We start from the raw sequence: 15,673 nt of genomic DNA, 5'->3' as shown, positions 1-15,673 counted from the left end.
TTTACTATCCCTTTAGGGCTGATACGTCTTTACTAGTAGACATCCTTTTACGATCCCTATGGGGCTGATACATTGTACGTGTTTACTACTAGACATCCTTTTACTATCCCTATGGGGCTGATACGTCTTTACTAGTAGACATCCTTTTACTATCCCTATAGGGCTGATACGTCTTTACTAGCAGACATCCTTTTACTATCCCTATGGAGCTGATACATTGTACGTGTTTACTAGTAGACATCCTTTTACTATCCCTATGGGGCTGATACGTATTTACTAGTAGACATCCTTTTACTATCCCTATGGGGCTGATACGTATTTACTAGTAGACACCCTTTTACTTTCCCTTATTGGGCTGATACGTCTTTACTAGCAGACATCCTTTTACTATCCCTATGGTGCTGATACGTCTTTACTAGCAGACAACCTTTTACCATCCCTATGGAGCTGATAGTCTTTACTAGTAGACAACGTTTTACATCCCTTTTTGGGCTGATTAGTCTTTACTAGCAGACATCCTTTTACTATCCTTATAGAACTGATACGTATTTACTAGCAGACATCCTTTTACTATCCCTATGGGGCTGATACATTGTACGTGTTTAATAGTAGACATCCTTTTACTATCCCTATGGGGCTGATACATTGTACGTGTTTACTAGTAGACATCCTTTTACTATACCTATGGGGCTGATACGTCTTTCCTAGTAGACATCCTTTTACAATCCCTATGGGGCTGATACATTGTACGTGTTTACTAGCAGACATCCTTTTACTATACCTATGGGGCTGATACGTCTTTACTAGCAGACATCCTTTTACTATCCCTATGGGGCTGATACGTTTTTACTAGCAGACATCCTTTTACTATCCCTATGGGGCTGATACGTCTTTACTAGTAGACATCCTTTTACTATCCCTATGGTGCTGATACGTTTTTACTAGTAGACATCCTTTTACTATCCCTATGGGGCTGATACGTCTTTACTAGCAGACATCCTTTTACTATCCCTATGGGGCTGATACGTCTTTACTAGCAGACATCCTTTTACTATCCCTATGGGGCTGATACGTCTTTACTAGTAGACATCCTTTTACTATCCCTATGGAGCTGATAGTCTTTACTAGTAGACAACGTTTTACATCCCTTTTTGGGCTGATACGTCTTTACTAGCAGACATCCTTTTACTATCCTTATGGAACTGATACGTATTTACTAGCAGACATCCTTTTACTATCCCTATGGGGCTGATACATTGTACGTGTTTAATAGTAGACATCCTTTTACGATCCCTATGGGGCTGATACGTATTTACTAGCAGTCATCCTTTTACTATCCCTATGGGGCTGAAACGTTTTACTATCAGACATCCTTTTACTATCCCTATGGGGCTGATACGTCTTTACTAGCAGACATCCTTTTACTATCCCTATAGGGCTGATACGTCTTTACTAGCAGACATCCTTTTACTATCCCTATGGGGCTGATACGTCTTTACTAGCAGACATCCTTTTACTATCCCTATGGGGCTGATACGTCTTTACTAGTAGACATCCTTTTACTATCCCTATGGGGCTGATACGTCTTTACTAGCAGACATCCTTTTACTATCCTTATGGAACTGATACGTCTTTACTAGCAGACATCCTTTTACTATCCCTATGGGGCTGATACATTGTACGTCTTTACTAGTAGACATCCTTTTACTATCCCTATGGGGCTGATACATTGTACGTGTTTACTAGTAGACATCCTTTTACTATCCCTATGGGGCTGATACGTCTTTACTAGTAGACATCCTTTTACTATCCCTATGGTGTTGATACGTCTTACTAGTGGACATCCTTTTACTATCCCTATAGGGCTGATACGTCTTTACTAGCAGACATCCTTTTACTATCCCTATGGGGCTGATACGTCTTTACTAGTAGACATCCTTTTACTATCCCTATGGTGTTGATACGTCTTACTAGTAGACATCCTTTTACTATCCCTATGGGGCTGATACGTCTTTACTAGCAGACATCCTTTTACTATCCCTATGGGGCTGATACGTTTTTACTAGCAGACATCCTTTTACTATCCCTATGGGGCTGATACGTCTTTACTAGTAGACATCCTTTTACTATCCTTATGGAACTGAAACGTCTTTACTAGTAGACATCCTTTTACTATCCTTATGGAACTGATACGTCTTTACTGGTAGACATCCTTTTACTATCCTTAGGGTAACGTGGTTAGTGGTTAGGATTGAAGTTAGGGTTAATGACCGGGTCAGTCACATATTTTACCTTTCTGAATTATAAATACATGCTGATATAGTCGGAACTGTATAATCGGTTATGTTTTTAGCAGATAGTTCTTTCAGATGTGTAAAGACCTTTGTTGTTCCTATTATTTGACATTACTAAGTACGTACTTTTATCTCTTACATAATGGAAAATATGCAAATACATGTTTTTCGGTAAGCATTAATTATTTCGATACTGTTTAGGTAGCAACATACACTGTTTCATGTATTTGTTCAAACAAAGGTTCAAGGATATTGTTATTGTGATAAAACAAACTGTTTTTTCCTCTTTTATGCCCGTGGAAGGGATATCCAAGAGTTTAGTTTAAATGAACAAAATGTAATTGTTGTTCTAAAACCGAAATCGAATATCATTTCTTGTTACTTTGTCCATACTGGAAAACATTGCAGTAGCCACTGCTGCTGCTGCTGCTCCTCCTCCTCCTGCTACTACTACTACTACTACTACCTACTACTACTACTACTACTACTACTACTACTACTACTACTACTACTAACCCGTGAAGATCCGGGGTAGAATAGGTCTTCAGCAACCCATGTGCTTGCCATAAAAGGCGACTATGCTTGTCGTAAGAGGCGACTAACGGGATCGGGTGGTCAGTTTCGCTGACTTGGTTGACACATGTCATCGGTTCCCAATTGCGCAGATCGATGCTCATGCTGTTGATCACTGGATTGTCTGGTCCAGACTCGATTATTTACAGACAGCCACAATAAAGCTACTACTACTACTACTACTACTACTACTACTACTACTACTACTACTACTACTACTACTACTACTACTACTAAATTTAGTAAATCGACAAAAGCTTATGTATTTTCTTTAATGAAAAGGGTACAGGTTGTACATTATTTAATGTTCTTCACGATATGTTTTCAAAGGTCAATGCTTGTGTCAAGGCGAAATAAGGTAGAACAGATATGTTTAGTACTTCTGCTGGTGTTCGACAGGGATGCATGTTAAGCCCAGTTCTCTTTATCCTCTTTATTAACGAGCTAGTGGCAGAATTTGAACAGAGCGAGTTGAGGGGGATATTTGTCCAAGAAAACTTGAAGGAAATTTGTTACTTTTATTTACCGATGATCTTGCTTTGGTCAATGATACAATTTTAGGATTACAAAGGAAATTTGACTTTCTTGAGAAAGCTTGTATTAAATGGGGCTTTGAAGTAAATTTGGATAAGTCAAATGTAGTAACCTTTAGAAATGGTGGCCCTTTAAAAAGGACAGAGCGGTGGTCTTATGCTGGTACAGAATTTAAGTGTGTTTCGTATTATAAATATTTAGGACTCATATTTTTTCAAGATTGATTTGGTCCAGGGCGTGGCTATTCAGGCCAAGAAGGCGCTGTTTCCTGTTTACAGATTAATGACATATCTCCCCTCGATACCATTTCATTCTGTAACTAAATTATTTGATTCTAAATTTTCTCCAATCCTCTTGTACGGCTCAGAGATATGGGGCCATACCTTTAGGCAGTCAACAGAAAAGGTTCAAACTGATTTTTTAAAGAAGTGTCTTGGGGTCTCCAGAAGAACATCAAGCAGTGCAATTCTTGGTGATACAGGCAGAAGTTATTTGTGTGTTAATTATTATAGTCGTTGTATTAGATACTGGTGCAGACTTATTCGAATGGATAGATCAAGGTATCCCAGGGCTAGTTATGAAATGATGAAACATTTTGATGAACAGGATAAAGCATGTTGGGTTTCTCGCATTCGAATATTATTGTTTAAAACTGGCTTTTCGAACGTATGGTTCACTCAAGATTGCGGTAGTATTAACGTTTTCATGGATTTGTTTTCACAAAGCTATGGAGGCATACCATTTCTAAAACATTACAGTGGTTTTAAATCTGTTTTGGGTGTTGAAAAGTATATTCTTGAATTGTTTCCCGAAAAAATCTGTTAAAAGAGCATATTGTAAGTTTCGCTGTGCATCTCATAAATTGAAAGTTTAGTTAGATAGATTTAAATGTTATGAAAATCCAAATGCGTTACTGTGTACCAAATGTCTCCTGGGCTGTATTGAAGACGAATTTCACTCTTTACTTATTTGTCCTAAATATAAGATAAGCAGACAACAGTTTTTACCTGAATATCATTATAAGAATCCGTCTGCTTAAAAAATGTATCAACTGCTAACATCCACTGACACAAAAAACTATCAAATCTTTGTCGTTGTATTTGAAAAGAAATTTGCTACTACTACTACTGCTTTTACTTCTACTTCTACTACTACTACTACTACTACTACTACTACTACTACTACTACTACTACTACTACTACTACTACTACTACTACTACTACTACTACTACTTCTACTTCTACTACTACTACTACTTCTACTACTACTACTACTACTACTACTACTACTACTACTACTACTACTACTACTTACTACTTCTAATTCTACTCTCTCACTACTACTTCTACTACTACTCACTTCTACTACTACTACTACATCTTCTACTACTTTACTTCTACTACTGCTACTAATTACTTCACTACCACTACTAATTACTACTACTACTTACTACTACTACTACTACCCCACTACTACTTACTACTCACTTCTACTACTACTCACTACTACTACTACTTACTACTACTACTTCTACTTACTTACTACTACTACTACTTCTACTACTACTACTTCTACTACTACTTTACTTACTACTACTACTACTACTACTACTAATAAGCTGCTACAACAGCATTACTACTTTACTTCTACTTCAAATACTACTTACTTTACTACTTACTACTACTACTAATGATACTACTACTACTTTAACCACTACTACCACCACCACTACTCACTACTCACTTCTACTACTTAACTACTACTTACTTACTACTTACTCTACTCACTACTCATATACTTCTTTCACTACTCATTACTCTTCTACTTACTCACCCTACTACTACTACTACTTCTACAACTTTTACTTTACTACTACTCCTTTCTACTTACTACTACTACTAATGATACCACTACTACACTCAACCACTACTTACTCACCACTACTACTCTACTCACTACTACTTTCACTCTACTTCACTCACTACTTCCTACTTCTATTTCTACCACTACTTCTTTCTACTATTACTCTCTACTTCACTCACCTCTACTCACCACATCTACTACTACCACTCACTTTCTACTCTTTTTTACTCTTCCCACTACTCCTTCCCTACTCACTACTACTACGACTCCCCACTACTACTACACTACTACTTTCTTCCACTCACTTTACTACTTCTTATGCCACTCACTACTCCCCACTTCTAATTTCCACTCACTCACTACTACCACTCTACTACCACTACTCACCACCACTCACCTCACTACTACTCTCTACTCACTCACTACTACTACTACCACCACACAATCCACTGCTACTTTCTACTCACTACCACCACTCCTTCTACCACTATTACACCACACCACTACTCACTCACTACCACTACCACTATTACTACCCCCACTACTCACTCTACTACTCACTCACTACTCTAATTACCACTGCTACCACCACTCACTCACTTTCTACTCTACTCACACTTTTTACTACTACTACTCACTACTACTTCTCCCACTAACTACCACTTCACTTAATACTCCTACTTACTACTACTGTTACTACTTTCCCACTACTAACCACTGCTACTACTGCCACTTTACCTACTACTACTCACTTACTAATTCCCACTACTACTTCACTACTCACTACTACTACTACTCTACACTTACTTACTTCCTAATTGCTACTACTACTACTATTTACTACTTCACTACTTACCACTACCACTTTCACTTACTACTCTTCCACTACTACCACCCTACTACTCACTACTCTACTACTCACTACTACTTTACTACTACTACTACTACTACTCACTTATATTACATCTACTACTACTACGACTTCTACTACTACTACTACTTTATATTACATCTACCACTACTACTACTTTCTACTTGACTATTTACTTCTAACTACTACTCCTTCTACTACACTCACTACTACTCACTCTACGACTTCCACTTACCACTACTCACTACTACTCACTACTCACTTCTACTAATTTCTACTACTAATGCTACTTCACTACTAATTCTACTCTACTACTACTACTACCACTACTACTACTTACTACTACTACTGCCACTGCTGCCACCACTCACTACTAATCCACTTCTACTTACTACTACTACTTTATTACACTACTACCACTACTCAATGATACTACTACTTACTTCTACTACTCACTACTACTACCACCACTAATTACTACTTACTCACTACTTCTACTCACTACTTACCACTACTCTACTACTACTACCACTACTACTACTTCACTCTAATTACTACTTTTACTACTACTACTACTACTTTACTTCACTACTACTTCACTCTTACTTTATTACCAACAGCTACCACTACTACTTACTACTACTTTCTTTACTACTACTACCTCGACTCATTACTTACTACTCTCTACTACCACTACTCACTCTACTTCACTACTTATTTTACTACTACTTCACTACTACTACTACTACTACTATTACCACTTTCTACTACTACTTCTACCATTTCACCACTACTACTTCACTACTTACTATTACTACTCACTGCTACTACTACTACTACTTTCACTTTACTACCACTACCACTTACTACTCTACTTACATACTACTACTTTTTTACTACTTACTACTTACTTACTACCATCACTTACACTCTACTACTACTACTTAACTACCACTACTACTTACTACTACTAATACTCACTCACTTCAATTACTACTACTACTATAATAACATACTACTACTACTCAAGAGCCACCGCTGCTGCTTTACTCACTCACTCCTATTACTACTACTACTACTCACTACTATTACTACTACTACTCACTACTACTCACTACTACTACTACCACTACTACTACTCTACTACTACTACTACTACTACTACTCACTACTACTACTACTACTAATGTTACTACTGCTGTGTCACTTCACTTGCTACTACTGACTACTACTACCACTACCATGTTACTACTACTACTACTCTACTTACTACTACTACTACTACTCTACTTCTACTACTTTTCTACTACATGTTACTGTTACTACTAATTATACTAGCATGCTAATGCCACTTCTACTACTACAGGAGCCACTGCTGCTGCTGCTGTTCCTCCTGCTCCTGCTACTACTACTACTTCACTACTACTACTACTACTACTACTACTACTACTACTACTACTACTACTACTACTACTTCTACTACTTCTTCTACTACTACTACTACTACTACTACTTCTACTACTAATGCTACTACTAATACTACTTCTACTACCACTACTGCTACTTCTGTAATATCATGAGAAAAAGGATTTCGCCCAAAATAAGAATTCTTGCCACGCTCTGAAACAAGTGTCACGCCTCTACACCCTAACTACCTACTTATAACAGTCTAGTATTAGAAATATTACCGTATAGCCTGATTGATGAAGAGTGATTGCAAGTGTCAACCGAATTACCTATAGAGATGTATTTTCAGTACACACATGCAGTTAATAAATAGACGATTATCTATGATCAAAACTGTTAATACAAATATGTCTAATCATATCGAAAGGGGTTAATAGATGAAGATGTGGTCGATATTATGCGGTGTGTGTGAACACCTGCTATTGTTACTAAATGGAAACATTTACTTAATAACTACATGTAAATATAGATATGTACTTAAAGTTATAAAATTAGTATTACATATAAAGATCTAAAATCTGTTATAGAGAAACGTTTGTGTCCCTTTTTGACAGTGCCAACAAGTATTCTATATTTTACTACTTAACACATCAAGGTGAGATGATATCAAACAAGGCAGACAATTTATTTATTAATATGAATTGAAAATATATGTTGCTAAATATGTGACAATCTAAAAATGATTACAAAATTGTGACATATTTACTTAAATGAGTTAGTTGCTATAACAGCTGGCTCGAACCTGTAAATAAAATTGACGAGGCCCTTGCCACAGTCATAGCTATCTCTGCCTAAAGCAGAGTCGACTGTTCGATTTGGGCGTTATCATGAGCATGTATTCAAGGAACACTATCAAATAGTGATGATACCAGGTTTTCGCGAAAACGTGACCGTGGCTCGTCCCATCGCCGGTACCACAAACTGACAAAGGCCTGTCAATTTGTTTTTACCTGAAAAAGCATGAGAACATTTGGCAAGAGTCAAAACTGCATCTTATACCATTTGGGGATTCGCCAACGTTTTTCCATTACTACCAGACAGACCTTCTCCTTTTTCCCCGGACATTGAAAATTCAGTTCTCATTGTCCAGGACAGAGATATGGGCCAAAATATATAGCGATCGCTGATAATCAGTTATGAAAACATATTTTTATCGTAAGGGTAAATATGTTTTGGCTTTTCTTATTTTCGAGAAGAAATTATTTTTTTTATCCCAGATCTGGAATTTTCTCTTACTTTTTACTCGTTGCCATGCTGTGTCCATACCTGTAGGGAAAACCTTGGAATGTAAAACATGTGATATGAACTGACCAAGCATTACAGTCTCTTGGAGAAGATTACCCAAACACCCAAATTATTCATATTTTGTGATAGATCCATGACGGCTATTCGTCGTCTTTCCACGGCGCACGTGACGTTGATTAACTATTCTTTGAGTATACGGTTTGAACATGTTTTTATTTCTGACAAAATCTGGTCTGTGTTAATACCTTTCCAGAAAATAAGTTCAACTTTTTATACATGGTAGTGATGAACACAAAGTAAGTGATTTATGCAGCTTTTGTTCTACAGAAAAGGAATCTATATTCCATTAGTTCTGGGAATGTTATTATATACGCTCCGTTTGGAATGATTTGAAAAAATGGCTGTTATCGGAAGCTCAGAGCAATATAGATATCAAATATCAAAAAGAAATGGTTTTCTAAGCTATACCGAAAGAAATAATAACCCACTCAACATTATCACATTAATAACGAAACATTATATACTAGGCACATAAAGAAACTGTGCATACAAAAATTTAAAATGTAAATTGATCAAACCTGTGTAGACACATAAGGATTCAAACTCAGAGATTAGTGACATGTATCCAACATGCATGCACGTGCCACGTTCCGTGACGTCAGTGGGTTCGTCCTTGAGACGTGCAATACGTTGTTGCACGTGCATTCCGGGAAAGAGAAACAGAGCAAATGAATGCCACACAATACTGTCACTTTGGAAAGCTCAACCCCTGCCCTTGCGATCATTCAAAAATTATACGGCTATTGAAACGCATAGCATGCCAAGGCTTACGTCTGCACAACGTCATGAGGCCATTGGGATGGTCCGTGGGGGAATCTCTCAACGACAAGTGGCTGCACATGTCCACTGCCAGCGGAACACCATTTCTGCACTGTTGAGACGCTACCAGAACACACATGACGTCATCGATCAACGCCAAGACAGGACAGATGGATAAGGGTGACCCATCTTCGCCACAGGTTTCAGACTGCAGTGATGACTGCCCGAACCATCCGATGACTTCGCCGTATCCACCCCAACACAGTTCGACAACGTTTACGTCATCACGGGATCAGACCACGACGTCCCGCCATACGGCCTATCCTGACACAACGTCATCGACAAGCTCGCCGAATGTGGTGCCGAAATCATGTCCGCAGACCCTTGTTTTGGTGGAGAAATGGTGTTTTTACAGATGAGTGCAAGTTTAACATTTCCCATAGTGATGGACGTCAACGTGCCTATAGACGCGTGGGAGAACGTTATGCATAGGCCTGTGTCTTGGAGAGGAATCACTTTGGTGGTGGTTCCGTGATGATTTGGGGTGGAATAACAGCACGCCAGAGAACTCCTTTGGTGATTGTTCAGGGCAACTTAACTGGTGTGGGCTACAGGGATCAGATTCTTCGACCTGTGGCAATTCCGCCCTTATACGGCAAGGGTTGCTATGGATTTCTTGCAACACCACAACGTTGACTTACTGCCTTCGCCTGCAAATTCACCGGATCTTTCCCCGATAGAGCATGTTTGGGACGAAATGGATCGACGTCTACGCCGTCTTCTTCATCCGCCAGATATGGTCCTTGACCTTGCAACAGAACTTGAGAGAATCTGGCGTGACATCCCACAATGCTTCCTTGCACGTTTGATAGGCTCTTTGCGTCGTCGATGCACTGCTGTTCTCAATGCCGATGGTGGACATACCCGTTATTGAGCTTGTGACATGGTCGTTTGACCCCTGTCCCGCTTGTGGACTCGTGACGTCATTGTGATTGACTTTTCAATTGAAATTCTCCCGATTTGTTATGGTCTCATGATCCCTCCATTAAAGTTTATATGTACCTTTGACATTGTTATCGTACTTATCAACTGGGATAATATTTTGACAATGCACAGTTTCTTTATGTGGCTTATATTCACCAGAGAATCACAAGAGAAATGACTTCAAAGAAATACAAAGGGAGCTAACTGACAATTACGCGTTAACTAGATATTCAGCTTCCATAAATTCAAATATCGTTATGTTTTATATGTAATGGTCAACTTGCCATTTACTTTTTTTTGTTAGTTATCATGAATTGTAATGTGTATGTGCTGCTGTAAAAATGCAACAAAAATAATACAATATACAAATAACAATAAAGTACAGCCTGCACAGATAAAATATAGGAAGCCATTATTTGGAGGCTTAGGAGTCTGGAATGAAATAAATCTGTTATCCGTTATATGTATATACATCTTGTATATAAAGTTTATATGTATTTGTAAACATATTTATGTAAGGAAATCCACAAAATAATAACACAAACCGTATTTCCCTTCTACGAGTTTCAACTTTATCTCCAGGGAGTACCTGAAGATAAAGGTGAAACGCTTAGGAGGGAAATTCGTGTTGTGTTATTATTTTGTGCATTTCCTTACATAAATATGTTTACAAATACAAATAAACTTTTAAAATGCTCAAAACGTTTGCTTTTGACAATAAACATATTGAAGGATGTCCATATTTGTAGAACTACTGACTGAATTATTGCCATGAAACATTGTTTATAGGTTATAATCATGTATGCAAAAATACATAGATGTTAACAGGCAAAGAAACAAAATGAGTTGATACCCGGAAGTTCAGTCTGATACTTCTGAACGTCTAAGCTTATGAACGTTAACGGAGCCGTTACGTAAATCCAGCAATTTATATCTCTGTTCAAAGAAAGATGCAAAGCCATTGATCAACAAACAGAGATGGAACAGATTGGAATTATATTCTTGCATCAAACTATGTTTTAAATATGAAGAATACTTATCCCTTGTTCACTAAAGGTACCCTCATATCGTATAGCACTATGTAAATTTCGCTGTTCTAACCACAGTTTACTACTTGAAGAAGGACAAACGTTTAACATTCCTCGTCACGAAAGATTATGTCCATTATGCATCATTCCTTGTGTAGAATCCGAATACCACTTTTGTATGGTTTGTCCATTTCATGATATTCTGAGAAAATCCATTTTACCAGTATATTACACTACCTATCCATCATTTGATAAGTTTATTCACTTATTATCCTCTACAAAAGTCGATGCCATTAACAGTCTTGCACGATTTGTATTTCTTGGCATAAAAAGCGTGTTCGATTTCTAAAAACCTAACATGTAACAGCCTTGGGGCTCTACGTCCATATAAGCCTCTATCGAACTTGTGGGACCGGTGGCCCTCTTACAGAAATAAACATCTGTCTCTCGTTAACGGAGCTGCACCGATCCTGATATGCAGTGGACATACTGGCGGCATGACATATGTATCTGACATTCTTTAACCAAGGGGCGGTGGGGTAGCCTAGTGGTTAAAGCGTTGGCTCGTCACGCCGAAGACCCGGGTTCGAATCCCCACATGGGTACAATGTGTGAAGCCGATTTCTGGTGTACCCCGCAGTGATGTTGCTGGAATATTGCTAAAAGCGGCGTAAAACCAAACTCAGTCAGTCAGTCAGTCTTTAACCAAAACCCTTCTGCATCAGTCTCACACTACTGCACACGCGTTACCTATGAAGCAAGCTTACTACAAATATTAATAAAGTAAGATAGGCCACCTGGTATTCAATGGCATGGATTTATGATTGGAATAATTACAATATTTCTATAGAGCATGCCTGGCAAGCAATGTCATAACACCTCGATGACTTGAAGCTGGATGTTGAAGCTGACACGCTGCTGACTCAGAATAAGGTATTGTTTGTGCATCAATATCGATTTGTTCATTTTGAAAAACAAAGCTTTATCTATATATTGATCTTCCTTTGTTTTCGAACAGTGGTATGGTGGTATCTGTTTTTCATTCCATTTCATTTGTCAGTGTACATGACAAGCAAATACTTTCCATATTCTGAAGAATTCGCTGCTACAAGCATTTTAGACTTCGACATCATATTGACCAAACAACTCTTATGCAAACGTCGTAATACGCTCTTTGAAATCTTCTTAGAAAGAAACATGTTCAGTTGGAATTGAAGAATTCTAAAGTGTACACACCAAACGTTGGAGCTGTTGGAATATTGAGGTAGATCACTGTTGGGAAGTCGAAGTAATCCTTCTTGCCAAACACTCTTGGGAGTTGCTGTTTCTTCCGAACATTTAATTTATACATATATCTAATATGAAACAGACGAGGCGATGTGGACTCTATTTTACTTAATCCTGAAGGGAATATCAGTTGAAGAAAACTGGTTTTGGGTCGTCTTTGAAAGATATCAAATCAATATATCTGAAGATTAAGTTGGATAGACTGCATTGTTTTGACTCAATAACAGCAACAGGTTGCTCATCACATGCCCCAAGAAACAGATCCAGAGAAAGAGAACCACAGCTGGTGACACTTGGATAACTACTTTTGGACAAAATGTATTATCCTAGATTTTATATTCATGTTCTGAAACGTACGTCCAGTATTACACACATTGTTCCTCAGTATTCTTCAGAGGACAGTTGTGGTCAGTTTAGTGTCATATCCCTAATTTTAAATCAATGTTATGGAAAGGCTGTCCGGTATTTTCACTTATTGTTTCCTCAGATAATTTCAGATGGCAGTTGTGTTCATTCTTAACTAATTGTCTTGAACCTGAATTATGGACCCATTATTCTCCCTTTGTTGAAGTTTGTCCCCCCATGGCAGAAGATACCTCTCGTCGGTCCAAGCTTATCGAAACATTCTGGCTGTTCTGGGCCTTCAACCATAGGGTAAGTACATTTTCTTAAACATTTCTGGAGTGAGTGAGATGCATTTAACGCAGATTTTAGAAATAGCCATTTTAGTAATAGCCTTTTTAGTAATAGCCATTTTAGTAATAGCCATTTTAGTAATAGCCTTTTTAGTAATAGCCATTTTAGTAATAGCCATTTTAGTAATAGCCATTTTAGTAATAGCCATTTTAGTAATAGCCATTTTAGTAATAGCCATTTTAGTAATAGCTATTTTAGTAATAGCCTTTTTAGTAATAGCCATTTTGGTAATAGCCTTTTTAGTAATAGCCATTTTAGTAATAGCCTTTTTAGTAATAGCCATTTTAGTAATAGCCATTTTAGTAATAGCCATTTTAGTAATAGCTATTTTAGTAATAGCCATTTTAGTAATAGCCATTTTAGTAATAGCCTTTTTAGTAATAGCCATTTTAGTAATAACCATTTTAGTAATAGCCATTTTAGTAATAGCCATTTTAGTAATAGCCATTTTAGTAATAGCCATTTTAGTAATAGCTATTTTAGTAATAGCCATTTTAGTAATAGCCATTTCAGTAGGATTATGTATGGACACTAGACATTTCTTAAGTTACTGCCACCAAATACATAGGCGACAAAATCCTTTCAACATACACGAATGGTACAAGCACAAAATAGGGAATCGCACCAGGACTTGTTTCACTGATGCGTCATTTTTTAAAATGTCCTGAATATGTCTACCGTAAAACGTTTTGAAAGGTTAACTGTGGCCTTGAATGTTTTGACCTTGATCCTACAACTTCTGAGCAAGAGTCATAAGAAATGTAAACACCAGGTACTCACTGAATTACAGATAAAAGTCCATTCCATGCCCAGGTCCCGTGCCAAGATACTGCCTAGAAGTTCAGTTCAATCATAGGTCCCGTGCCTAGATACTGCCAAGAAGTTCATTGCATGTCCAGGTCCCGTGCCCAGATACTGCCTAGAAGTTCATTCCAATCATAGGTCCAGTGGCTAGATACTGCCTAGAAGTTCATTCCAATCATAGGTCCAGTGGCTAGATACTGCCAAGAGGTTCATTCCAATCATAGGTTCAGTGGCTACATACTGCCTAGAAGTTCATTCCAATCATAGGTCCCGTGCCTAGATACTGCCAAGAGGTTCATTGCATGTCCAGATCCCGTGCCCAGGTACTGCCAAGAGGTTCATTCCAATCATAGGTCCCGTGCCTAGATAGTGACAAGAAGTTCATTCCAATCATCGGTCCCGTGCCAAGATACTGCCAAGAAGTTCATTCCAATCATAGGTCCCGTGCCTAGATACTGCCAAGAGGTTCATTGCATGTCCAGGTCCCGTGCCCAGGTACTGCCAAGAAGTTCATTCCAATCATAGGTCCCGTGCCTAGATAGTGACAAGAAGTTCATTCCAATCATCGGTCTAGTGGCTAGATACTGCCAAGAAGTTCATTCCAATCATAGGTCCAGTGGATAGATAATGCCACGAAGTTCATTCCAATCATAGGTCCGTGCCTAGATAGTGCCAAGAAGTTCATTCCAATCATAGGTCCCGTGCCAAGATACTTTCAAGAAGTTCATTCCAATCATAGGTCCCGTGCCTAGATACTGTCAAGAAGTTCATTCCAATCATAGGTCCCGTGCCTAGATACTGCCAAGAGGTTCATTGCATGTCCAGGTCCCGTGCCCAGGTACTGCCAAGAAGTTCATTCCAATCATAGGTCTAGTGGCTAGATACTGCAAAGACGTTCATTCCAATCATAGGTCCCGTGCCTAGATACTGTCAAGAAGTTCATTTCAATCATAGGTCCCGAGCCTAGATACTACCAAGAGGTTCATTGCATGTCCAGGTCCCGTGCCCAGGTACTGCCAAGAAGTTCATTCCAATCATAGGTCCCGTGCCAAGATACTGCCAAGAAGTTCATTCCAATCATCGGTCCCGAGCCTAGATAGTGCCAAGAGGTTCATTGCATGTCCAGGTCCCTCGTCCAGGTACTGCCAAGAAGTTCATTCCAATCATAGGTCCCGTGCCTAGATAGTGCCAAGAAGTTCATTCCAAT

General features: G+C 38.4%; 1 protein-coding gene across 1 annotated transcript in view; it reads left to right on the top strand.

Annotated features, from left to right (window-relative positions):
- Positions 1-12,536: 12,536 nt before the first annotated feature.
- The window catches only part of LOC124260830 (major facilitator superfamily domain-containing protein 4B-like), a 37,200-nt gene continuing 34,063 nt past the window's right edge, over positions 12,537-15,673 (top strand). Inside the window, exons 1-2 of the mRNA XM_046695151.1 lie at positions 12,537-12,612; positions 13,538-13,620. Of these exons, the coding sequence (XP_046551107.1) occupies positions 13,549-13,620 (72 nt within the window). The 5' untranslated portion in view covers positions 12,537-12,612; positions 13,538-13,548. The remainder of the gene's footprint in view (positions 12,613-13,537; positions 13,621-15,673) is intronic.

The sequence above is a fragment of the Haliotis rubra genome, unplaced genomic scaffold (assembly GCF_003918875.1).
Source record: "Haliotis rubra isolate DU_JTF1 unplaced genomic scaffold, ASM391887v1 Scf779, whole genome shotgun sequence".
NCBI classification, from domain to species: Eukaryota; Metazoa; Mollusca; class Gastropoda; order Lepetellida; family Haliotidae; genus Haliotis; species Haliotis rubra.
Note: the sequence above shows the minus strand (reverse complement) of the source record. Positions and strands in the feature narration are given on the sequence as shown.